The sequence below is a fragment of the Meriones unguiculatus genome, chromosome 1, assembly GCF_030254825.1.
Source record: "Meriones unguiculatus strain TT.TT164.6M chromosome 1, Bangor_MerUng_6.1, whole genome shotgun sequence".
Taxonomy (NCBI): domain Eukaryota; kingdom Metazoa; phylum Chordata; class Mammalia; order Rodentia; family Muridae; genus Meriones; species Meriones unguiculatus.
In genome coordinates, this window is record NC_083349.1 from 8,140,081 (window position 1) to 8,167,450 (window position 27,370).

The window sequence follows — 27,370 nt, forward strand, 5'->3', positions numbered from 1 at the left end:
CCCTGTCTCAAAAAACCAAAACAAAAAACTAACAACAAAAAAAGCCTTTAACAATTTAACTACTCTCAGCAGCAAATTCTTATAGTTTATGACTGGCTACAATATACCATCGAGTTTTGACTTTGGAATTGCTCTTAAAGAAAAAAAAAATTTTTTTTTAAATTAAACTACCTAAGATGCCTACTGTATTCAAATTAACTTGGGTTTAAAATTTTTATTTTGAGGTCATGGATATAGTTCAATGGCAAAGTGGATGCCTAACATGAGACCCTAGGTTCAATCCCCGGTGCTCCCAAATTCAAAACACTCAGATCCTACTATCATACAAACTCAGCTAATTATAAGCTAGAATATCTGTAGAGTGATATGTGACAAGATATGACTGGTCTCTGCATAACTGACAGATGTCCAATAATATTTAATAATATTTTAAATATAATGGAGTTGAACTACTAAAAGAAAAGAAAGCTGGAAGCTTCTCTGGGCTAAATAACATTAAGACATTTAAAGCATTCACATGTGATAAATCACTTGTACTTTCACTTTAATTCCCCAAAGCCAATTATGTCTAACAAATGGTAACAGCATCTTCCATACTTCTAGGGCTGCAGACATCCCACTGCACATCTCACAGGAAGAACACTGAGCCACGAGGGAACAGAAGAGGGGTCTCAGACCTGGACCACCACCTGATAGCTGACGTAAGACAGCAAATCAGCACTGCACCAGCTCCTGTCTCTGATGGTCAGAAAGGCATAGAGCACCACACCCAGCCCTAGTAATTAATTTCTTAACAGTGCACTTACATGTACTTTTCTGTATATACATTTTGCTTCGACATTTTTTAGCTCGCCTAGAGGAACTGGAGATGCAACTCAGTTGGTAGAGTGCTTGCCTAGAACACACTTAACTCTGAGTCCAATTCCCAAAACCAGAGAAATGGGGAATAGGGGCAAAAACCCAGAATCTTATAATCAGGAGATGGTACCGTAAGAATGAGAAGTTGAAGATTAGCCTTAGCTATACTGCAAGTTAAGGCCAGCCTGAGATATAGAAGACCCTGTCTCAATGAAATCAATAAATTCAACTAAAGATAGAGTAACTCTTTAACTCGTAAGAACATTTAATAACATTTAATATTAAAACTATATTAACTGTAGCCAGGCGCAGTGGCACACACCTTTTATCTCAGCACTCAGGAGGCAAAGGCTGGTAGGCAAGACTACAAAGAGAAACCTTGTCTAAAAAAAAAAAAAAAAAAAAAAAAAAAACAAGACTATTACTAGTAAATAAATCCTAAGTAAAGGTTTCTCAAAAGCCCAAAAGGCTGCACAAAGGCTTAGAGACATTTTTTAAATTTAATTTTTTTTCAATGTGGGAAAGGAAAGGGTTTATTTGGTTTATAGCCTGCATTTCACCAGCCAAGATAGGAACATAGAGCAGGGACATGGAGGCGAGAACTTTAACATGGCTTTCCCAGACTCCGCAAAGATATGTTAGGCAGACTCATGTCCAGAAAGCACATTTCTGAGAGCAGGCCTTCTGTGTGACTCCAATTTTGAATCCCTGGTTCTTAGAGGAGATTCCGTTTTCTTCCCTGAGGGCTTTTAGAGAAGTGTTGGTACTTTTGGTTGTCATTATCCATGAGGACACCGGATGTTCCAGGCATTTATTGGGCAGAGGATACCAGGTAAATGTCCTAATGCACAGGACGATGCTGTTCTCCCTAAGAATGATCTGACCCCAGATGTTGGTAATAACAGGGTTGAGAAACCCAGCTCCCAATGAGGCCAGAGGAGACATACTGAGAAACACCATTCCTGCAGCTCTCAGCTTAGAACATTTGTCCTTTTGACATGAAAATGACACAGCGAAAGCACACTTAAATACCACAAGCGGATTCTGGGTCCGACAACACTGCCACTCCATATAGTCTCAGTGGTAACAACTGCAAATCTGCCCAAGTGACTATGTGGGCACCTCGCCTGCCCCTCCACTGAGAGGTTATGGGCCACCAACACTTTGCTCAAGTTCTCTTGCTCTTTCTCCCCCTATCTTCCTTCACCCACGGCCACAGCCCACCTTGTTCTCCAGCTTCACAGCTGAGATGTCCACCTTGCCCTGTGACCCACCGTTCAAACCAGCTGAGCACACACTGAAAGCCAGGCATGGTCATGTGCCCCCAGAGCCCAGTGCTGTGGGGATGGACAGAGCAGTTCTGCGGGCTCTGTAGCTGCCAGCCTAGCTTCATCTTTAGTAGAGGGTGTTTTCTCAGGGAAAAAGATGGATCATGGCAGAAGAAACGTGTGCATATATAATATATATATATAACATACACATGTGTATGGTTTGGATTGAACGTAAAAAGGGAGAGTAGCAATAGAATAAGGTTGTGGGTTAAATTTAATTTTTTAAATTTAATTCTTTTATGTGTCTGAGAGTTTTTCATGCAGGATGTCTGTGCCACATAGGTGCCTAGTACCCATGGAGGCCAGAAGAGCGTACCAGATAACCTAAAACTGGAGGTACAGACAGTTATGAGCTACTGTATGGGTGCTGGCAATCAAACACAGGTCCTTTGCAAGAACAGTCAATGTTCACCTTTTTTTATTTTCTTTTTAATGTTAAAGTCATCAAATCACAATTTTTAAAAAGTAGCATATGGAGGTCTGGTAAAAGAGGCTCAGCAGTTAACAGTACTGTAGACCAAACTAGCCTCAAACTCAAGACAATCCTCCTGCCTCTCTCCCTGTCTCCTGTAGTCCCAACACTGGAACTACAGGCATACATCATCATACCTGATAATCAAAGTAAATTTTCTTAGGTTTATAATTATATTGTGTCATATAGAAACATGTCTCCCCTTTTAAAAATGCTTGCTGATGAATTTAGTAGTGAAATTTCAGGTGTATAAGTTAAAATGCTTCACACAATAGCTGGGCACGGTGGCACACACTTGTACTCACAGCACCCAGAAGGCAGAGGCAGGCTGATCTCTGTGAGTTTGAGGCCAGTCTGGTCTACAAAGTAAATCCAAGACACCCAGGGCTACACAGAAAAACTCTGTCTCAGGAGAAGAAAGAAAAAAAAATGTTCACACAGGAAAAACAGGGCTCAACTTAGAGGATGGACACATGGGCATGAGGACACTGTCTTTCAGCTTTTCTGTGCTGGGAAACGCTCACCGGAAAACAATCAGTCACTATGAAATCTGAGGCCACCAGGGCTATTACCACAGCTTCTGAGATAAGTAAAAAGAGCTAGAAAAGTCACTGTAATTATTTTAGGAAAGAATTTTTATTAAATAATAGCATTTTTCTAGAATTTAGCATCAATTTTTCAGCAAAAAGCACATTTATATTTATATAAAACTATGGCTTTTTAGAAAGCAAATATTATTTGTTTGTTTTTTGAGACAGGGTCTCTCTGTATAGCCTTGGCTGTCTTGGACTTGCTTTGTAAACCAGGCTGGCCTCGAACTCACAGAGATCCGCCTGCCTCTGCCTCTCTGACTGCTGGCATTACAGGCGTGCACCACTGTGCCCAGCTAAGCAAATATTCTTAAATGTTATCTTTGTACTGTATTATACACAAGGTAGGTCATACATCACCTATTTTATTTATAAAAATTATTTTCTGAAAATCTGACACCTGCCTGAATGAAAATCACATTGGAAATACACACTGGATTAAGTTTTAAGTCCTATGTAATCTTTCTATGTCCAACTACATGATAATTTCCTAAAGATGCTATTGAAAGAAAAACTGACTTTCTATCAGGAATATCTAACAATCTATATTTATCTTTTTATCAAATTTCTAAAAAAAATAGATATAAATAAATAACCTCTGAAGGAGTTGAAGGAACTATTTTATGATTAACAACATAGCCAAAAATGGATTTTGTATACTAATGAGAAACTATTATTTTAATTTTCTTACAATAGAAAAGCAAAAAAAAAAAAAGAGAAGAAAAAAATAGTTCTCCATTACTTTAACAAAACTACACCCACTTTCATGAGTTACTATAGAGTATCTTAAAACAAGTCAGGAAAAAAAATTTTTCAAAATATAACATTAAAAGCTTAAAAAAAAAAATGGAGTTGGGGATTTAGCTCAGTGGTAGAGCGCTTGCCGAGCAAGCACAAAGCCCTGGGTTCAGTCCTCAGCTCTGGAAAAAAAAAAGTTTTCTTTTCACCTCATGGAGCACAGAATACCAGCTACTTGCTCATAAAGAAAACTGAAATCATATACAAGGGGAAATTTCTCTTGGAGTTCATGTAAAAATTAGCTTTTTTTTTTAACCCCATATAAAACATACTTCACTACCGGGAAGAACAAAGCAGCATGCGCAGTTCCCTTTCTCTGAGTGGCCAGTCCACAGACAGAGGTCACACCTTGGCATGTGCAGTAACAGCTCCCAGGATGGGGAGGCAGCGGGTGAGTATCACAACGAAAACCACCCTTACACACAACTATCCCTGGGTCAGTGGGAAGGCCCTGGGAGTCAGGAGTTCCAATTTATTTCTCTTTGGAGAAGACTAAAGCTTTGAACTGTGTACAGCGCCCTGACGATAAATTATTCAGCAAAGTTACAAAAAACAAACACAAAAAACCCAGAACAATTCTGCACAAGCCAAATGAGCTTTGAGCAGGAGGATAAAGAAGGGAGAGTCTTCTCTGTGCCCAAAGGAACTGGCTGTATTTGGGATGAAGTATGGGGGAGTTGAAGCATAAATACTATTGACAATAGTGGAGATTATGGTGGTTAGCAATTAGGAAGCCAGAAGGTCCTTCTGAACAACAGCTAAACTTAGGCCAGTGGCTTAGCAGAGAGAAGCAGAAAAAAAGACAACTGAAAGAACCCTCTCAGATCACAGCAGACCTCAATGACTGCCCTCAAAAACTGCCCCAGCCAAGAAATCCAGATTTAATTACATCTGACTGCAAAGCAGCATTCACCTCAAAGCGCTGCTGAAAACAAAACAACCACAAGAGCATAAAAGCTACACATGAAGCCAACAGAAGCAAACATTTGAAAAGATCAAGGGAAGAGACAGAATACTACTGAAGCCACTGTCACTGAATGACTACACATATGCCCCACGGCTGAGCCTCTAAGGAGGCTCAAACACGAGGGTGTACTCTTTTCTTTGCTTCTCTGATTTAAAAAAGCAGCTGTAAAAATAGCGTGTGCATACTTGTTTTGTTGGGGCACTAACACACAGATATGAGTGCAGTGACTATAAGGCTGTAATGAAACTAGTCAGGGTTGTAAAACTGCTCTACAGTTAGAAAGTGAAACCATTATAAGACATCTTAACTCTGGTTCTCAGCCTGTGGTCATGACCCCTTGGGATTGAACAACCTTTTCACAGGGATTACCTAAGACCATCAGAAAACACAAATGCTTACATTACAATTCATAATAGTAGCAGTTATAAAATAGCAATGAAAATAAGTTTACAATTAGGAGTCACCACAACATGAGGAACTGTGTCAAAGGGTCACAGTATCAAGAAGGTTGAGAACCACTGTCTTAAATCCATAAGAACAAATAAAAGGCAAAAGAAGAAAATACAGCTAACAGAACAAATTGTGGATACTCTTTAAAATGTATTAATTTTTATGTCTACAGGTGTTTTGCCTGCAAGTCTATCTGTGCATCACATGCATGTAGAGCCTGCAGAGGTCAGAAGAGAGCATCAAGTCCACCTAGGGCTAGAGTTAAAGCTGTTGTGAGCTGCCACGTGGGTGCTGGGAATCAGACACTTAAAATAAGCCAGTTCTCCAGCTCCAATAATTACTTATTCCTATCCCGCTTCTCAGTTTATAAAAGACATTTCTTAAGGCTTATTTTTCTTATTTTCAATCATGTGCATGAACGTCTGCCACGTGTGCATGCCTGAGGAGACCAGAGAGGCTTTTGCATCCTCTGTAGGTAAAGTTATACTTGGTAATGAAGCACCTTACATGGCTTGCTAGGAAACAAACTCAAGTTCTTTGAAAGATTACTTATTCTTAACCACTGGGCCATTTCTCCAGCTCCAAGACATTATATAAAATTAACTCTATAAATTATATAATTATATAAAATTATATCTTATATTTATACATTTAAAATCACATAAAATATAACTGTTTCATAACAAAGAATGGCACCAAAAGGGGCTAGACAAGAGCTACATATAAGTAACACTTTTTTGTATCTATAAGGAATAAAGTTATTATAAATCTGAAATAGACCCTATAAAGTAAAATCCGTAAGAGAAGTTCTATATTAGGCACCTTTAAGATATTTCTATGTATCAAAAATTTAAATTAAAAATCCTGAGAAGTTCTATATTAGGCACCTTTAAGATATTTCTATGTATCAAAAATTTAAATTAAAAATTCTTAAAAGGATTTTAAATGTTATACAAGAAATGAATCATGTATTACAAAAGAAAGCACTAAAAAGAATCAGAGGAACAAAAGAACAGAGATAATCCATCAAGCCTTCTGGGCTCTGCCCTGACACTTCCCATTCTTGAAAAAGACTTCCTCCATATGTCTGCCACCCTGGTGACTTCACACCAGGCAGGATCTTAGAAGATCCAGCATGCCAGTAACCACTCCCTCCTCCTCAAGACTTGTGGTTAAGGTAAAGAGCCTCTTCCTCCCATGTATGTTCAATTCCTCACTGCCCCAGCTTCTTCTGTGGCTGGCTCTAGGAAAGAATATACCTTAAGTGGCCAGGCAGGACATCTTGTAACTTTTTCACTGAAGCCATCTGGAAAGAATCATGTTGGTTTTTCAAAGCTGAGGTCAAGACTATTAGAATGAGGAACCCTAAAATAACAGCATTCATCTCTACCACCATGAGTCAGTCTGAGATTAAACTATTTGTACAGAAAACTGCTGCTGGAAAACAATGAGCAAGATACAAACCTGATATTTCCAAAGGAATAAAGCTAGTTATAAATTAAATATACAAGTAAAAAATAAATAAAAAAAAGTATCACTTCAAGAGCTAAATTGTAGCTCAGTGGCAGAATGCTTGCCTATTATGTACAAGGTTCAATATCTAGCACAAGAGAAAAAGTTCAACTTTGGTTTCTTTTGCCTACTAAGTTGATTTTTTTCTCAGTAACTAAAGCATTCTGTACATGTTTTTAATTCTTTCTAGATTGTCTTAGCTCATTATCAGACATTTTTAGTAAGTCAAGACACACTAATGTACTTACAGACAAAATGGTACAGTGGCTAAGATTTGAGAAAAAATCTAATACAATAGCAAAGAGTATAAAGAAGGAGACAAAAATAATGCAGCATGCTAAGAACTGCTGAAAATGGATAACGGTGTTTGGCGCTTCCAAAATAACTTTTTTTTAAGACTTATTTATTTTATTATGTATACAATGTTTTGCCTGCGTGTACACCTGAACGACAGAAGAGGGCACCAGATCTCACTACAGATGGTTATGAGCCACCATGTGGTTGCTGGGAATTGAACTCAGGTCCTCTGGAAGAGCAAGCAGTGCTCTTAACCTCTGAGCCATCTCTCCAGCCCCCCCAAAATAACTTTTAAAAGAAGTCTTGCTCCTAACTAAATCTGCACAGCCCATTCATTCTACCGCCTGACACCCAGCCGATGCTCCGACCATACTGCACTAAGTGGTGGTTCCTCAAGCACAGCACACAGTTCAGCCTGTATATTGTTGAGCATGTCTGAACTATTGCCAGGAACACCTTTCTCTCCTCCAGTCCAGATATAGTCCTGCTCATCTGCCCATGCCTGACTCAGGGTCATAATCACCTCTGTACCTGTTGGTGCTTTTATTCCAAGACACCACTATCTCACTGTTACAACTGTAGAATCTCTCAATCATTTTAGATCCACAGCCTGGAAAATGGAGGCCCTCCAAAAGTGCTTGTTAGACAATGCTGGATACAATAATCTCAACAGGTTTGCACCATCCATTTTAAGGTAGAGTCAGTAAATGTCTGCTGACTTAGGCTGGAGGACAAAACCCTAGTAATGCTATATTCAGGTTTCTGGTGAGAAAACCTCTTGAATTTACAATTATTTTTTATTAAAATATGTAAAATAGTAGGGTAGAATCTTTTCCACAAAAGCTCATTAAGAGACACTCAAAGAGTCATCAGCTTTATTTAACAGTTAAGATATATCAGTACAGGGGAAAACGTTTAAGAGACAGTACCTCAGTCTTTCCACATTCAATAGGTGAATCCTGGTGTATGGTCACTTGATACTTGGCATATAAAGAAAAGGACTGGTTGAAGGATGACTTGAACTCTGGGTCCTCAAAGGAGGCAGGGACTAGCCTCACCTTCAGAGCAAGGAAAACATAAGCCAATGCTATTGAACCAACTCTGTCTGTTAACATGATTCTGAAGGTGAGGCTAGAGGGAGATCCCCTCAAACTGCTTCCAAAGTTCAGCCCTAGAATCTGTCATAAAACAGCAGGAGCTGAGAGGCACTAGGCCTGAGCGCCAACTTTCTACCAACATTCAAGAAAACCTTAAATTCACAAGAGCCAGACAGACAATTTGTTTCTACTTTGGTTCTTCCCTATCACCAGCTGTGCTTTCACATACTAGTTACCGGTGCTAACTGAGCATGCCCGCCACCTCTACTGAATGAAGTGTTTTAGGCTTTTCTCATTCCTGGACTTTTTTTTTTAATCATCTGCTATATAAAATTATAAGTGGACAAGGATGTCTATTAAAGACCTCTACATTCTTCCTTTTCTGGCCAATCTTCGTTTTATGCAGGTACTCCATTAATAAGAAATAACTGAGCTGCTATGAATTCTTCCTAGATGACTCTCCAACATGGATGAAGAGTAACAACACACCAGGCCAAGTACACCTTGCTCTCATGGGTGTTTAACTGGAAGCTCTATAACCGATTTGTAGATAAATGTGTCCAGACATAGCAGCTTTGAATGAAGGCAACTTCTTGTGTGACTTTCCACTTTGAAATTATGTATGACTGGCACTTAACATGACAATAGTAAATTAACATTTACAGAATGTCCACTCATTCAGTCTTATCATTGTGCAGATATGCTACAAACTGGATATAAAAAAAATATATAGTACAATTATACCAAGATCTCATACTTGGCCTGCTGACCTGGCTCACAGTTGGTTTATCAGGTGGGTCCTTGTGAATAACCATCTGGTAACGCTTATAGACCTGGTAAGACTCCTGAAATGTGGCTTTGAACTGAGGACTCGGTGGAGAAGATCTCACCACCCTCACCTTCAGAAGGAGTTAAAAGACAATGTTCATTAATTCATTCACTGATTCAGTTCTACAGAATATACACTAACAAAAACTCTCAATTTAAAAAAGCACGTTTCAAGAACATTAAAGCATAAACATATATTTTAACATTAAAAATCAACTAAGTTAGCAAATAAAGAAAAAGTTATTGCTGCAATCTACAGTTTACTTAAAGAAAGCAAAAAAGGATCCCCTCTAAATTTAAGCCTCACCTCTGACAAATTAAATACATCAATCTCTACTGTAAACTGACACATTTCTCTTAGCTCTGATAACACAAACACTCTCTAATTTTACTAAAAGTCAGAAACACCAAAAACTGTAAAGGTACCTTTGGGTACCTTTAGTCATCATTATTAACTCTAAACCTACAACTGTGTATCTATGAAATGAAATTCTCGCAAAAGTGTGTGCGCTTCACTGTAGTTAGATGCAGACTCTCGTGTTTCCTCTACATTTGTCTTTCAATGTCAACAACATCTTGGGCATTTCTTTCTGGGCCTTAAATGAGGCTAAGTTAAAAATGGTAACTGTGTACAAGATTAGCTAACATTTATCTTAACGTTAATTACTAACAGTTAGATGTATTAGTAGAAAAGCAACAAAAGGAACTTACATGCAATACAATGAGGGCGTACCCGGCATTTCATGTTGGAAAAGGAAAAAGAGTGCCACCCATCAGAAAACAAGTCACTCACATCCTGGGCACTACCGTATTTAACATGTAAATGCCGACACCTACACAACTGTTATTTGAGGTATGGTTGATTCCCTGAATACACTACTTATGATCAAAGGATAAAAGCCTTTTTGTATTTTAAGTAGTATAGTCAATTCTGGAAAGAGGAAAAGTCAATACCTATTATCAAAGTAACAAGTGGCTGTAAGAGTCAAAGTTGTTAAAATTTGTCTGCTAATCAATATATTTAGCAAACCTTTTAAAATTTTCGTGTCAGTGTGTGTGCAGTGCGCGCACAGGGGTACATGTGCCTCTGTGTGGCAAGCTGAATGTAGCTCTGCTGCTCTAATCTTAATGCCTCTCACAGACCCAGAAGCTCACCATGTTGGCTAGGTAGGCTGGCTAGCCAACAAGCTCTAGAGAGCTGCCTGTCTAAACCCCAGAGCTAGGGACAAGGGCACACACAGCCATGCTTCTTCAAACTCAGGTCTTCACTCCTCCCCACTGAGCCATCTCTTCAGCCCCATCAAGACTAGCATTAATATCCTTGAATAATACTAAGCTACAAATTCAAATCAAGCAGAACATTTTTACAATGTTATGGCTAGTGTTTTAGAAGATAATTTTAACGTATATGATTAATATTAAAAACTTAGTTTGTTGTTGCAATATGAAATAGTTTGTAATGCAAATTTAGGACAAAAAAATTAGCTAAACTGGCTGGGATTTCTTAATGAGAAAGAATCTGGTAGTTGTGCTGGCTAATTTTATACCAACTTGACAGAAACTAGAGTTATCTGAGAGGAGGGAGCCCCAGCTGAGAAAATGGCTGTAGGGCATTTTGTAAATTAATGATTGGTAAGGGAGGACCCAGCCCATTGTGGATGATGCCATCCATGAGCTGGTGGTCCTCAGTTCTAAAAAATGGAGGCTGAGCAAGCCACAGAAAGCAAGCAAGCAAGTAAGTAGCTCTCCTCCACTGCCTCTACATTATCTCCTCGCTCCAGGTTCCTACCTTGCTTGAGTTCCTGTCCTGCTTTCCTTCAGTGATGAACACTGATGTGGAAGTAGAGCTAACTAATCCCTTTCCTCTCTGACCTGCTTCTCCGTCATGGTGTTTCATCACAGCAATAGTAACCCTGACTAAGACAGTGTATAAATTAATACAGGTTTGTATACATGACATTGGTGCTAACTACCTTGATCAAGACCAAGATTGGAATATTATGATAAAACCAATTTGCTTATTATAATCTAGTCCTTTAATATCTAAACTATCTTTTACCATTTTAATTTCTAAAATAAAATTAATTTACAATATTTTTGTTTCTATAAACTACTTAATTGCAATCAAGTAACACAAAAGCCTGAATACCGTTAACATGCTACAACTGAATTCTTTTAAGTAATTTTAATAGTCACCTAAAATATTTTTAAAAGCTCTGAAAAGAATTTTCTCAGATAGCAGTTGATTTACTGTAACACACATGCTAAATACTAAAATATCAACTGGTAAGTACTAGCTCAAAGAAAGTACCCAACACAAAACAAAATATAACCAGCCACAAAACCCCTCCAAGTACCTCTAATTTGTGTGATGAGTTCTCTGGTAAAGACTCAAAAATCAAATCTTCAAGTGACTTGGGCTGGTTGGTTTTAGCCTTTGGTAACAAAGATACTGGCTGACCTTGAGCCTGGAAACCCTCAAAGGCTCCAGCTGAGTTCTGCTGCATGAGTTTTAACCTTTTCCTTTCTTTCCGCATTTCCTTTGCTTTTCGACATGGAGGCTTACTCAAATCAGCCCCTTTACCTAAAAAGAATGTCAAAATATTAGACCACTGTCATTTGGATCTAGAAATGTTGTTTTTTTTTTTTAAGTCTTCCAGATTATATAGAGTAAGTCCAAAGTTTACCCTGAAGTTTCGCAGGATCATTAAAGTTCTATCCTAGAGAAAGGAGCAGTCAAAGAAGGCAATTTATTCACACAAACATCTCACGGCAGCTCTCTTATTGAAAGGCACTCATTTGTTCATCTATTCATCCATCCATTTTAAATATCTGCCCATTTTTCTGCTTCTGCAAGTAGACACCAATACTTCAAAAGGATCTTCTCCTCTCTGGCTCACATTTCTAGGGACATTCTGAATCCAGAAGTACTCTGATGGATGATGTCTGTGATGTTTCTTTTAATTAGGAAGAATTCTTGCTCATTTTAACATATTTGGGTCTCCAAATAGTGCTCAGAGAGTTCAGATTAATGAATTCTGTTCTAATTAAAATATCATGTATTAACTGATAGCTCTTTAAAACTATCTGAGTGTGCAGGCTCACCCCTTTAATTCCAGCACATGAGGAGCTGAGGCAGGTGGATATGTTAGCTCTAGGCCAGCCCACAGTGGGTTCTAGTCAGGACTACATGGTCAGACCTTGTTTCAAAAAAGGGAGAGAAGGAAACCACAACTGTCAAGGTACAGAGAATAAAAGACAGTGCACACTCTTCTCTAAGGCTTAAGGATCACTGTAGGAGAGGCAGGTGGAACCATTGTAAGAGTCAGTGGGTGTGGATAGCTAGAAGAAAACTGTCTTCCAGACACAGCAGGGCAACTACACACGTGGATTCACAGTGGATGATACAGCATGTGTAAGACCTAAGCAAACTCAAGCCAGGCAAGAACCCCAACATAGAGAAGGGAGCTGGACACAAAGTGGCAACTGACGGCTGCTGGGAGAGGGAAAGGCAGTTTTAAGGTATAGGGCTCTGTTAGTGAAAGCCATACACCCAAGAATATATGGACAGCACATGTCATATTTTTTTAATAAGTGCTTCTCACTGAACCTGCTCAGTGATTCAACAAAAGTAGCTGACCAGCAAGCCCTAGCAATCAGTGTGTCTCTGCCTCCTCAGAATATTACAGGCATACTTTGCTATGCCTGCCCTTTTACATAGGCCTGGGTATCCCAAAACTTTACCAATGGAGCCATCTCTCCATCCCTAAGGTAGTTATTATTACTCTAAAAACTGTTACGTTCTATGGGATAAACAAATAGTCATGTGATGTTCCAATCTAACCAATAGCCAGGTTTCTCAGTGTGGAAGAAAGAAAATACAACTGTAAAACCAAAATGAAACTAAGCAGTAAGACAAAGAAACACTACAATCACAAATTTACAAAGACATGTCACTATGTACTCATGACCCCTGACTCTATTCCCTGAAGAGACCTAGAGGGCAAAGACCTAGCTAGGTGTAATAATATAGACTTTAGGTCTAGTTTACAATCTCCAGCTTTCTGTGCAAGAGGACAAGAGCAACCTGACGAAGGGCAGGAACAAGATGACTCAGGAGCTTCGTATCAGAGTAAGGAAGCTTTCAGACTACAAAGACTGTGTCAAAGGATGCAGATGTGAGTTTTTAAGAGCTGTTGCAAAAGCAGTGCAAGGCAACAAGGAAAATACATTTCATGAGTTCATGATATCAAAGAAGTCTAACTGGTCAATTTTACATGTTAATATGAAAAATAGTAATTAAAAGAATCAAGAATTTATGCTGCCTTTGAAATTTTATGAAGTAAGTATGTGAGAGTATCTCCAAGGAAAATCCCAAGCAGGAAATAAGCAATAAACCATTCATTTAGGCACCACTCACTCTAGAACACCCAGGGCTACACAGAGAAACCCTCCCTTAAAAAAGCCAAAAAAAACAAAAAACAAAAACAAAAACAAACAACAACAACAACAACAACAAAAACTGTTCTAAAGAAATAAAATAAAATAAAATAAAATAAAATAAAATAAAGGAGGCACCCAGTCATTGCATATTTCCTGAAATATATGTAACCAGCCCTAAGGCAATCTTACCTGTCCCCAAATAAATAATTAACTAATGTGGTTAAGATTTTCCCCAAAGCCAGTTGTGGCAGAGCATGCCTTTAATTCCAGCACTTGGTTGGCAGAAGCAGGCTGGTCTCTGATTCAAGGACAGCCTGGTCTATAGAGTGAGTTCCAGGACAGCTAAGGCTACAGAGAAAACCTATCTTACAAACCCAATTTTTTTTTCTAAGATTTATTTATTTTGTATACAGTGTTCTGTGTGCATGTGTGCCTGCAGGCCAGAAGAGGGCACCAGATCTCATTATAGATAGTTGTGAGCTACCATATGGTTGCTGGGAATTGAACTCGGGGACCTCTGGAAGAGCAGCCAGTGCTCTTAACCTCTGAGTCATCTTTCTAGCCTCCACAAACCCAAATTTAAAGAAACAAAAAGAAGAGAAAAGAAATAACCTTATCCTGACACACCTGCAAAGAAACAACAGAAGGAAATCTAATCAAAGTCTCTAGGTATAACGATCGACTGATACAAAATATACACTACCTGGTTTAGGACCAATATGAACTTTGATTGAATGTGATGGTTCACCAGAGCCCAACTTCTCCTCTATAGCTTGTGGGTGAATTAATTCTTTAGATCCTTCTTTCTTTATACTTTTTTCTTTCTTCTCCTCACTCTCTATGCTTCCTTTGAGGTCACTGCTGAGTGTTTTAAGATCACACTTTATATCCAACTTGTTCATCAATGCAAAGTCACCAGCAACAGCATCCTCCATTGTGGAATCCATAGGCTCATCTACAAATCAGAAAAAAAAAAAAAAAAATGAAAACCCATCATCAGCTGTATTATGTGACATATTTAAGATTCTGTAATTGTAACACTGTTACTGCAGTGTATCTACCAAGTCCAAGTCCTGCCTTCCAAAGCAAGGGAGCTACTATACCTGAGACATGGCACTCTAGCAGGAGAATGGACCAGTCATTGTGCCAGCTGTGGTCAAGCTCCCAATGATGCAATCTACCCAAATGATGTAGCTAATTTTGTCTAACTTAAACAAGATTGTGACTTAAGATTTCAAAAACTCCCTCATGGCCCCCAATGAAATTAGTTTTAGACACAACTGAGAAGCCAATAGCAAGTTAAACAAACAGCTAAATGTACAAGCCACATGAAAACATAAGCAATCATCAATTTATATATGGGCTGTGATTTCTAGACACCAAAAGAAACTCAAAACTTATTTAATCCTTATAATTATGTACATATAATACTCCATTAGAGCTACACCAAAACTATTTCCAAGGCTTTAATTAGCACTTAACCTCTAACACCAAGCCTTCTGGCCTCTTTGCTGACCCCAGCTAAGTCAAGCCTACTCTAAGTTTTCTTTTCAGGACAGTGCATCAAGCCAAAAAACATACTTGCTAAGCTGTCCACTGTCTCTCCAGCGCTTAAGACAGTGACCACAAAGCCCACCAGCATTCAAAACCTACTTGTGGAATGGATGAATAAACTAAACTGGGTAGGGAGTTCTCAGGACTAGGTGCTTCCTATGGTAGTAGTGAGAGAGAGCTCAGAAAATGACACTCCCAATTTTTATACTCCCCATATTTGGTATCACTTACAGGAGAGCTTAGAGGTTTAAAAGTTAAAACACTTAAAAAGAAATCTGAAAAGGTAAGACACTGATAATTTAAAATTCACCAGATAACTAAGACAATTTCATAAAATTCCATTTAGTAATATAAAAAAGCATTATTTTTAATTGTGCGTGTCATGTATGCTCTTTATGTGGAGGACAGAAGACAACTTTCAGAAGTCAGTCATTGCCTTCTACCTAGTTTGTGAATGAGGATATCATTTTTTTTTCCTGCAGTGTGCTGTGTGCACCAAGCCTGTGCCCAGCGATGCAAGCTTGGGGCAATGCTTTCATCACCAGCTCCCATCTCCACTCAAAACCCTGGGATACAAAGGCACAACACTACCTCTGGCTTTTTACCTGGATTCCAGGATCCACCTCAGGTAGTCAGGCTTGCACAACTAGTACTTTAGCCCGATGAGTCATCTCTCCTTGGTCCCACCAGGTCTTTACCTGACAAAGTAACTATTCAATCTTGTACACACTCATTTAAGCATCTGCTCCTCTATTTACATCACAAGAATATCATTAGGATCAAGTCAGATAGGTTGTCAAAGCATTCGAATAAAAGACATTTCAAGGAGAAGAGGATGTGCTCAGTCCTGATACAACTTGATATGTGGGGGGGGAAGGGAAACGGGAGGCTCCCCTTCGCTGAAGAGTAGAAGAGGGAAAGAGAAAACAGGAAGGCAGCGTGGGACCTAGAGGAGTACAAGGAGGGGGCTACGACCGGGATGTAAAATAAATAAATTAAAATGAAAATTAAAAAATAAAATCGATTTCAATTAAAAAAAAAGAATCATAACAACTTTACAATAACCCTCAATTTTCTTTTAAAGATAAACTCTCCCTGTATGTATTTTCTAAATCCTTATTTTGGAGAGTCTAGTGAGACAAATAGTAGTGTTACCATGTCACTGGTCTTATGGTATTAGGATTATATTATAATAACCTCCTTCTTCTACCTGACTGAGTTAGACTTGTGAAAGTGGAAGCCTTGGAAAGAAACATTAGTTTACAGTAAACAGTTTCCAAACCAAATCTCATCTTACCCTCACAACTGCCTTTCGAAATCTCTCCTTTAGCCAGAAATTTCAGCATTTTTTTCAAAACTTTCTTGTGAGATTTTGATGGCTGGAACTGTAAAGGACGACACCTAGGAAAGCAAACAAATATTTTAAATGTGAACTAAAGCTTTAAAGAAAGAAATTAAAGAAGATATCAGAAAATGGAAAGATCTCTCATTATCATGGATCAGTAGAATTAACATAGTAAAAATGGCCATCTTACCAAAAGCAATGTACAGATGCAACTCCCACCAAAATTCGAATACAATTTTTTATAGAACTTGAAAGAGCAATTCTCAACTTCATATGGAAAAATAAAAAACCTAGGATAGCTAAAACAATCCTGTACAATAGAAGAACTACAAGTATCACCATCCCTGATTTCAAGGTGTACTACAGAGCAATAGTAATAAAAACTATATGGTATTTGGCATAAAAACAGATAGGTTGATCAATGACATCAATCAAAGACCCAGAAATAAACCCACACACCTATGGACACTTGATTTTTGACAAAGAAGCCAAATCTATACAATAGAAAAAAGAAAGCATTGTCAACAAAGTTGCTGCTCTAACTGGATGTCAGCACAGAGAAGAATGCAAACAGATCCATATTTATGACCCTGCACAAAACTCAAGTCCAGGTGGATCAAAGACCTCAACATAAAACCAGATACACTAAATCTAATAGAAGAGAAAGTGGGAAATAATTTTGAACTCATTGGTACAGAAGATAACTTTCTGAACAGAACACCAATAGCTCAGGCACTAAGATCAACAATTAATAAATGGGACCCCATGAAACTGAAAAGCTTCTGTAAGGCAAATGACACTAGCAATAGGACAAAACAGCAGTCTACAGAATGGGAAAGATCTTCACCAACCCTACATCCGACAGCGGGCTTATATCCAAAATATATTAAGAACTCAAGAAACAAAATATCCTCCTCCCAAAAAAAAAAAAACAGCCAGGTATGGTCGTACACACCTTTAATCCCAGCACTCAGGAGGCAGAAACAGGTGGATATCTGTGAGTTCAAACCAGCCTGATCTACAAAGTGAGTCCAGGACAGCCAGGGCTATTTGGCTATTACACAGAGAAACCCTGTCTCAAAAAAAAAAAAAAAGGAAAGAAAGGAAAGAAAGGAAAGAAAGGAAAGAAAGAAAGAAAGAAAGAAAGAAAGAAAGAAAGAAAGAAAGAAAGAAAATACCAACAAAACAAATAACCCAATTAAAAAATGGGGTACAGAACTAAACAGAATTCTCAACAGAGGACTCTCGAATGGCTGAGAAGCACTTAAAGAAATGTTCAACATCATTAGTCATCAGGGAAATGCAAATCAAATGACTCTGAGATTCCTTACACTTGTCAGAATGGCTAAGATCAAAAACTCAAGTGATAGTACATGATGGAGAAAATGTGGAGCAAGGGGAACACTGCCCCATTGCTGGTAGGAATATAAACTTGTACAACCACTTTGGAAATCAATCTGGGTTTCTCAGAAAATTGTGAATCAGTTCTACCTCAAGACCCAGCTACACCACTCCTGGGTATACACCCAAAAGATGCTCCACCATACCACAAGGACATTTGCTCAACTGTCTATAGCAGCTCTATTCATAATAGCCAAAAGAATGGATAAAATCCACTGAAGAATGGATTTAAAAATGTGGTACATTTACACAATAGAATACTACTCAGCTATTAAAAACAAGGACATCATGAAATTTGCAGGCAAACAGATGGAACTAGAAAATATCATCCTGAGTGAGGTAACCAAGACCCAGAAAGATACTCATGGTATGTACTTACTTTAAGTGGATATTAGCCATAGGTACAGGACAACCTTGCTACAATCCACAGACTCAAAGAAGCTAAGTAACAAGGACAGCCCAAGGGAGGATGCTTGAATCTCACTTAGAAGGGGAAATAAAACAGACACCTAAAGTAGATTGGAGGGAGGAGACTGGGTGGGAGAAGGGCTGGGGAGGAGAATGGGAGTGGGGTTCAGGTGTGGGGAGTATGGGGTAGAGTAGGAGCAGAAACCAGTGACGGGAGAGGCGTCTCTGGGATAGGGGAGGCTCCCGGGAGTCTATGAGAGTGACTCTAGTTGGGGATATGGAGCCTGAAGTGGCCGACTCCTAAAGCCAGGCAGGACTTCAAGTGGAGGGCAAAACCATCGACCCAACATTTGTCCTACCTACAAGAAGTGCAGGGATAAACAGAGAAGAGACTGAAGGAACGGCCAAACAATGACCGGCCCAACTTGAGCCCCACCCCACGGGAAAAAGCCAACATGCGGCACTATTAATGTTACTCTGCTCTGCTTGCAGACAGGAGCCTAGCATAACTGTCTTCTGAGAGGCTTCATTTGGCAGCTGATGGGGACAGATACAGAGACCCACAGTCAAACAATAAACAGGCAGATTCAGGGACTCTTTGCAAGAGTACGGGGAAGATCTGACAAGAGTTGGAGGGGTCAAGGACACCTCAAGGAAGACCTACAGTCTACTAAACTGGGCCCCTGGGGGCTCACAGAGACTGACCACCAACCAAAGAGCATGCATGGGCTAGGCCTAGACCCCTACATATATGGAGCAGATGTGCAGTTTGGTCTTCATGTGGGTTCCCTAACAACTGGCATGGGGGCTGTCTCTGACTGCCTTTAAATCCCTTTCCTATAGCTGGGCTGCCTTGTCTGGCCTCAATGGAAGAGGGTGCATATGCTTAGTCTTGCTGTGGCTTGATGTACCAGAGTGGGCTGGTCTCCTGGACGAGGGGGTTGGGGAGAAAGTGGGACTGGTAGGAGAGTGGAGAGAATACAATCAGGCTGTAAAGTGAATAATAAAGTAATTTAAAAAAAAAGGAAAAAGAACAGCACCACACATGGTGGCGCACACCTTTGATCCCAGCACTCGAGAGGGAGAGGCAGGTGGATCTCTGCACGAGGCCAGCCGGGTCTACAAAGTCAGTTCTAGCACAGCCAGGGCTGTGTACAAAGGAACTGTCTCAAAAAATAAAAATAAATAATAACTAAAATAAATGTTTAAATCTCCCATATAAGCATTGTTGTTTTCTTTTATACGTGGCTGTTAGCTTTTAAGCCTTCGGTAGGTATGCTACAATCCATATAACCACAGAAGTTAGAGATCTAAAAAGGGCCTAGGGTGAAAAGAAGGCGATCCCCAAGAAAAGAAATTGCATATACAGTTATGGAGGACAGGGGGGAAACTGAAATAGGAGGATGAAACTGGAAGAGGGATGGATAAGAAGGGGAAAGAGGGAACGCAGGAAGAACTCCCAGCAAGGGCCGTTTAAGGGTCATAGGAAACCGACTACTCAATACTCAAGTGTAAGCTTCCTCAAGTGTAAACACAAATGAAAGAAATAGAATCTGGGTCACCAGACCATGGAGACAGAGCCACAACCACAAATCTTTTGCCACCAAGTGAGATACCCAGCGACAGTGAGTGGGTGACATCCGGGGAGTCACTGACCAAAGGCATCCATAAGAGCTAGCTCTAGGTCATTTTTTCATATCATCTTTGTATCAGGACTAATTAAACAGTATTAGAATCTACTTGTCAATATGTGAATATCAAATCAGTATGTAGAAAAGACAACTCATTTGCTTTCCTTTTCCTTATAATGTCTAACTAAAGTAGAAAAAGCATGTTAAAAGCCTAATTAAATATACAAAATCTTTTCATTGTAGATTCTTACCTTATTGTATACTGAGGACAGCATGTTTGATTCATAATAGGTTTGTACACATATTTTCCACTCCTAAAATTATAAAAATAGCTTATTAATGTCTTCTATAACATTTTAATTGAGGTGCTCAATCCTAGCTTTAGGGAACACTGGCATTCAGTACTTAATGCTTAATATTGCTTACATTTATATAAAAACTTTCCTAAAAGTAACTTAAAGATAACTATCCAGCCAGGCTTGATGTACACCTTTAACCCAGTGCTCAGGAAGTAGACCCAGGCCTACATAAAGACCACCAGACCAGTCAGGGGCACACAGTAAGCCCTGTCTCAAAAGAAAAAAGAAAACACATTGTATAAACAGAGTCAATTAATCAACTGGTATGTGAGTGTGTACGCGTGCATGCATGCACGTGTGTAAGACTATCTTGGGTCAGTGAGATGGCTCCATGGATGATGGCATTTGCTGCCCAGACTGAGGGCCTGATCTGATACCCAGACCCCACATGGTAAAGGCCACTCCCACAAGTTGTCCTCTGACCTACAAATACATTGTAGTACATGTAAGTCCATATCCAAACATAAGTAAACATAAAAAAATGAATTTTTTAAAAGACAACCCAGGAACCTGGAAGATGGCTCAGGTCCCCGAAGCCAGGTAGCCATCTGTAATGCCGGCTTAGAGGGGGCAGACAGGAACTCCCTAGGACAAGCGGGTGAGCCCAACTACCCAAAATGGCACTAACTCGGGTATAGCCAAGGGTCCTGCTATAATACATACATAAGGTGATGGGCAATCAAGGGAAACCTCTGAAATCAACCTCTACACACACGTGCACTCAAACAAAACACATAAAAGCAAAAGAGAACAACCAAAACTCATTAACGAGCCAGCAGAGCCCATCAGGAGAAGGTGCTGGGTGCCAAGCACACACAAGCACGCGTGCCGTCACTCTCCCTCTCCCTCCATCATTCACACACACATAATAATAAATATTTTGAAAACAATTTTTTTAAATGAGTGTCATGTACCATCGAAAAATAAATTATAGACGGACGTGGTGGCACACACCTGTGATCCCAGCACTCAGGAAGGCACAGGCAGGGGGATCACTCTGAGTTCCAGGCCAGCCTGGTCTACAAAGCCAGTCCACGACAGCCAAGACTACATACAGAAACCCTTCTAAAAAAAACAAAACAAATTACATTCATTTTTGTTCTTTGGTTTTGACAGGGTCTCACAATGTAGCCCTGGCTGGCCTGGAGCTCAATATAATTTTTTAACTTTACTAATAAATTTCTGAAAACAAATAACTATACAAAAGAATAAACTTTCTTAAACTTCCTTACACCATAAGACAGTATTCTGAAGGCAATTCTCACTGGGCAGTTATAAGAAATAAAGCATCTATGTTAAAGAATTTTACCTTCTCCATCCTCGGTCTATAAGATCCTGATAATCCTGCACTGTCATGGAATGTGCCCACAAGCCTGCAAAGGTAAGTACCATGTTAATTCCAGCACACTGCATCGTCTTCTTTTTAAAATTCTAAGTGCTCTTTGAAAGAAAAAAAGGGTAAATTAGACCAGGTGTGGTGAAACTCCAGTGGCAGTGACAGATGGATCTCTGTGTGTTCCAGGCCAGCCAGGGCTACCTAGTTAAACCCTATGTAAAAAAAAAAAAAAAATTAAATTTAAAATAAAAATGGCAAAATTAAACTAAAATGCTAATACATTCATACCGGAATAATGAAAAGTTTGCATGTGCTTTACACTTAACATAATGCATACAACATAAAGAAAAATAAGATATATTAATTCTAAAATAGGAGTGGTGACACAAACCTGTAACCCCAGAATTTGGGAGGTAAATGCAGATAGAGGCAGATGGAACAAGAGTTTAAGACCAGCCTCAGCTATGTAATAAATTTGAAACCAACCTGAAACCCTGTGTCAGAAAAAAAAAAAAAAAAATTAAGTCAGGTGTAGTGGCACATGCGTTTGATCCCAGCACTCAAGAGGCAGAGGCAGGAAGATCTCTATTGAGTTCAAGGCCAGCCTTGGCTTCAAAATGAGTCCAGGCCAGCCAGGCAGGGCTATATAAGAGATATCTTGCCTCAAAACAGGAACAAAAAAATCTATATCAAATATATCAAAAAATGATCCAACTCCATTTAATTAAATCTAAATTCTCATTGAAATGGCATTTCATCATACAAACTTTCATTAATATCTCCATTGTGTTGACACACTGGTCTCACTTATTTGAGAGTTGCCATTAGTTTGCCTTATATCGCTGGGATAAACCCCATGATCAAATTCAGTTTGGGGAAAGGGTTTATTTCATCTTACAGCTTACAATCCACCAAGAAGGTTAAACAGGGCAGGAACTGGAGGCAGGACCCTGGAGGCAGGTACCTTGAGGCAGGAATCTGAAGGCAGGAACTGAAGTAGAAGACACAGGAGAATGCTTACTGGCTTGTTCTCTGCAGCTTGCTTAGACCAGTTTCTTGTACATCCCAGTACCCTCTGCCCAAAGGCAGCAACAGTCACAGTGAGCTGGGCTTGCCTACACAATCACTAACCCAAAAAAATGCCACAAAAGACTTAATTACAAGCCAATGGGATTAGAGGCATTTTCTCAGTTGAGGTTTTCTCTTCCTGGTTGACTCAAGCTTGTGTCAAGCTGACAGAAAACTAGCCAGCACAAAGGTATGTTAGTTCTAATAATTGATATGCATAATATGTACAGCACAGGCTCTATCTAGGACAAAAGCCAGGCATGGTGGTGAATGCCTTTAATCCCAGCACTCAGAGAGATAAAAGCAGGATCACTATAAGTTCAAGACCAGCCTGGTTTACAAAGCAAGGCCAGTTTGGTCTACAAAATGAGTCCAGGGGGCTAGAGAGATGGCTCAGTGGTTAAGAGAACTGGCTGCTCTTCCAGAGAACCTGGGTTCAATTCTCAGCACCCACATGGCAGTTTACAACTATCTTAGATAGATAATAAATAGATAAATAGAACAAACATATATAGAAAACTCATTCAAAGTAAATGATTCCAGTAAGTGAACTGACAGTGAACTCAGATCCCAGGGAACAAAAAGATGATGACAGGGACTCTGACATCAATACAGTGGGCTAACTATGACACTGTGGGGTCGGGGAAGGATGGACAGTGATGATGAGGATTACTATGTAAAGGGTATACCTGAACTAAAGTTTAAAAAGACAGGAATTTTTTTCTTCCTTTTTTAATTTAGGAAACTGTATTAAAAAAAATACACATATATATATATGAACATGCCTTACAGAACAGCATGCAGGAGGAAAGCAAATGGTGTCAGAGTCCAATAGGAATGTCAGTAACCAAGCTATAAGGTTCCTGTCTCCACTTCCTGCCCTGACTTCCCTTCATGATGGGTTGTAAGCTGTAAGATGAAATAAACCCTCCCCAAATGGTACTTGATCGTGGTGCCTATCACAGCAATAAAAAGCAAACTGCTAACAACTTCTAAATGCCAGTCACTCACTGATAGCAAAAAGTTACTCTGAACCTCAAATTAACCCTCTGTGGTTTGAGGCCAGTCAGATCTACAGTAGGAATAACAGTTATCTGACAGAAAGGTGCCCTACAGTAAAGATTAAATTGAAATGTTACAAGTTTATAGTTATTTCTCTAGATGTAAAGGCTTTTCTTCAACAAATCTTGAAACACAAAACATTTCATGTTGGCCAACTTTCTCATTTACAATTCTTGGGGATACGGGGTGACAAGTCCTCCCTATTAAAGTATTAGTTTCAGTCACATTTATTATAACACTAGTACACAGTACAGTCAGAATATAAAAGTTCTGAAAAATAGTACCTCTACCACTCAAAGGCAGACTATTACTATTTGACGTGCTTTCTTGAGCCTTATTCCTCTCAGCTGTCACGTGTTCCATCTGTATCCTGTTTATTTTATTTAACCCTATGCTGTAAGCATTTTTCCACTTAACTGGTCTTTGTGGTCGGTACGTCTAATGATGGTGTAACTGTCTATTCAAGACTGCAGTTCACTTAATAACACACTTTCCCCTAATAAACACTTTTAATGAACCTGTAAACCAGCACAACACACAAGACCAAACCATTCCCCAACTTATAGCCTTCCAAAATGGACAAATGTCTAACCCAAATTTACATTTCCATCGTTATCTTGTTTTCCACATGCTGGATTATTCTAAACTGTCCACCCTACATTCCGTATGTGTTAGTCATGACACAGCAGACAGTTAAGTACGATGTTCTGTCTACCAACAAACCTTCCTTAAGAAAACTGGATCCTAGCAAGAGGTGGTGCCACTCGCCTTTAAACCCAGCAGAGACAGGCGGATCCCTGAGTTCGAGGCCAGCCTGGTCTACAGAGCGAGTTCCAGGACAGCCAGGGCTACAGAGAAACCCTGTCTGGGAAATTCAAAATAAAGAAAAGAAACCTAAATCCTGACAGAACACCGTGTGTTGTTGACTTTCTTGCGGTCTTTGATGTGGGCTGACACAATGACAAGGTATGAATCCCTTATCCGATTTTTAAACAAAATGACAAGCAGCCCCGTGTTTCCAGTACGTTCTCCCAGACCCACTTTCTCCAAAGATGACAGTGCGCAGGTGTGCACGCACTCACATCTCTCACAGGCGGCCGAGGCCTCGGCTGCCCCGCACCCGGCTCGGGGAGCGGGGCTGCAGGGCAGCGGTCGGCTCCAACGAGCTTCCCCATCTCCCTTCCCGCCTCGCGGACCAGCAGCTGTCTGCAGGCGGCAGCAAGGGCGGAGCACGGCCGGGTCCTACCCGATGGTCCCCAGGTCGCAGCCCCCCCAAGTCCCGCAGGCGCCACCAACACAGACCCCGAAAGCCGCGTCACCCGGCTTCCCACGGCCGCCGGCCGGCCCGCTCACCAGTGGAGACATTGCCCGAGTTACTCTTGCAATAGCCACAGTGGCAGGCGGACTGGCCCTCAAAATACTCTACGAGGCTGGGCGAAGGCGCGCTCCAGGAAGCCATCTCCTCCGGCCCGCCGGCGCTGCGCCACCTAGTCCAGCGCAGCCGCCGCCGCCGCCGCCGCTGCCGCCGGACCACAATGCAGCGCGCGCGCCTCCGAAGCTCGCGCGAAGCCACTGGAGCGCTCGCGGGCCGGGAAAACCCGAGCCCCCTCCGTGACTGACGCCGCCCGCGCCATATTGACTAAGGGCAGCTTGCCGCTATTTCCGTTCCTCCTCTGCAAGGGGCGGCTATCATCTGTGAGGGTGAGGCGGGGAGAGCGAGGTGGGAAGGAGCCGGGCTCGGAGAGCGACCAATGGGACCGGGAAGCTGGGGTCCGGTGACCAACGACCTCTGCCCGCGCTGGAGACCTGCCTGGACGTGGCGAGAGCCTGGCGGGAGGCCGTCGCGGCCACACCCGGACGGACGCGGGGACACTCACCGCACGACGCCTTGCCCTCCCTGGACTGGCAGTAGCCGCAGTAGTAGCCGGCCTTCAGGCCCTTGTATTCCACCACCGAGGCCATGGCCGCCGCTGTAGGCTTGAGGGCCCAGCCACGCCTCTCGGCGGAGCGCGGAGGATCCCGGCGGGAGGGTGGAGAGGGCGGCGGGTGCGGGTTCGAGGCTCTCCGCCCAGTTCGCTGCGCTCCACCCGACGTCTGGACGCCAGCCTAGGTTGCTGGGGTGCACCTCCGAGCCCTGGGCTTGTGCCCAGCAATCAACAGTCCTTATCACTGATGAGAGTTATCGATTGGTTTTACAGATAGGGAAACTGAGGCTCCAGGGCATGATCACCCAGTCGTTTTCTGCAGCTCTCTGGTTGAAAGTTAGAGGCCTGACCACCTGTAAGGGATAATCAGGGTGGTTGGGTTTGGTTTCCCAAACCAGCTGGCTTGACAGGAAGGGTTCTAGGATTGAAGCAACTCGAAGCTGACGCTAACTGCCGAAGGGCGAAGTGCCACGTATCTTTTAAAGGGATTTTTAAACTCTTCAGGCCAAAACATTTATATAGGCTGAATTCATTCCGTGTGTCTCCAACTTGCAACCAGTTTTAAAGAGCATTTTTAGGGGAGAAGGGTGTGAAACAAAGTATAAAAATGACTTCTGCCAAGGTAATATTCCTTAGCCTTTCCCTCTGGATACAAAGACAATTTAAGTGTATCTGGCATCAAAATTTCTATACTCAACAGTAAGGTTAATTCTTTTATGCAGTGACTAGGAAGTAAAATTATGAAACTTAAAAAAAAAAAGTTTGTGGGTGTTTTGTTTTGTTTTTTCCTGCAAGTAAATATGTGTACCACCTTTATCCAAAGCCAGTGGAGAGCAGAAGGCATTGTACCCCCTGAAATCCGACTGGCAGACAGCTCTGAGTCACCATGTAAGGTGCTGGGATCTGAATCCTTCCTCTTCTGCAAGATCAAGGAGTGTTTTTAACCAATGATCCATCTCGTGCCTGGGAACAAATTTATTTTTCAACTGTTAATGGAGCCCAGGATGGCCTGGAACTCTGGACCCTCCTACCCCAGGCTCCACTGTGCTGGAATCGCAAGTGTGCACCCCTGCACCTGACAAAATATATAGATTTTTAAAGTAAATTTCCATGTTTTCGACCCTAAGGTTCTGTGTGCTGGAGATGTATCTAGTTAAGTTTGATAGTTCATGGCCCAGTAAGTTAAATTGACGAGCATCATTTGTACCGCATACCGTTGTTTAAGAAGCTAAGAGGTAAAGGGTAAAATTGGAGACACCTTGTTCCAGTTCAGTGCCCACATTTTTATGAAAAGCTTCATCTGTTTTTTGTTGTTGTTTGTTTGTTTTTATAGAAGGTTTCACACTTGCCAGGCCATTCCCTGAGAAGTTCTAATTTTGAATAAAAGTAAAGATCTGTGGATTGGCTCACAAGAGGGCAGAATGCCAATGCACTACATAAAAGTTAGGAAGAAAGGCTTTTTGGTCTTTTTGTGAGCAGTCGCTCCCCATCCCACACCCCAGAAATGGTTTCACATTTTTAAAAAGATTGTTTTGTTTTCTCTAGTGCCAAAAGAATCCACAAGAGGGCACGGGACACATGGAACTGGAATTACAGTGGTGTTCCATGTTGTAGATGCTGAGACTTGATCCTAGGTCC

The 27,370-nt window shown here is 40.8% G+C and overlaps 1 protein-coding gene across 8 annotated transcripts in view; it reads right to left on the reverse strand.

Annotated features, from left to right (window-relative positions):
• Positions 1 to 26,190, reverse strand: part of Ate1 (arginyltransferase 1) — a 115,040-nt gene extending 88,850 nt beyond the window's left edge. Inside the window, exons 1-8 of one of the 8 annotated variants that reach the window (XM_021647879.2) lie at positions 25,685 to 26,190; positions 21,651 to 21,714; positions 20,234 to 20,296; positions 16,495 to 16,598; positions 14,347 to 14,598; positions 11,558 to 11,784; positions 9,143 to 9,271; positions 8,205 to 8,333 (exon numbers count right to left, since the gene is read on the reverse strand). In XM_021647879.2, coding sequence (XP_021503554.1) covers positions 8,205 to 8,333; positions 9,143 to 9,271; positions 11,558 to 11,784; positions 14,347 to 14,598; positions 16,495 to 16,598; positions 20,234 to 20,296; positions 21,651 to 21,714; positions 25,685 to 25,769 — 1,053 coding nt within the window. In that variant the 5' untranslated portion in view covers positions 25,770 to 26,190. Of the gene's footprint in view, positions 1 to 8,204; positions 8,334 to 9,142; positions 9,272 to 11,557; positions 11,785 to 14,346; positions 14,599 to 16,494; positions 16,599 to 20,233; positions 20,297 to 21,650; positions 21,715 to 25,160; positions 25,481 to 25,684 lie in introns of those variants that run through there. The other 7 variants (XM_021647878.2, XM_021647874.2, XM_021647876.2 and 4 more) reach the window with 7 other exon arrangements.
• Positions 26,191 to 27,370: the final 1,180 nt, after the last annotated feature.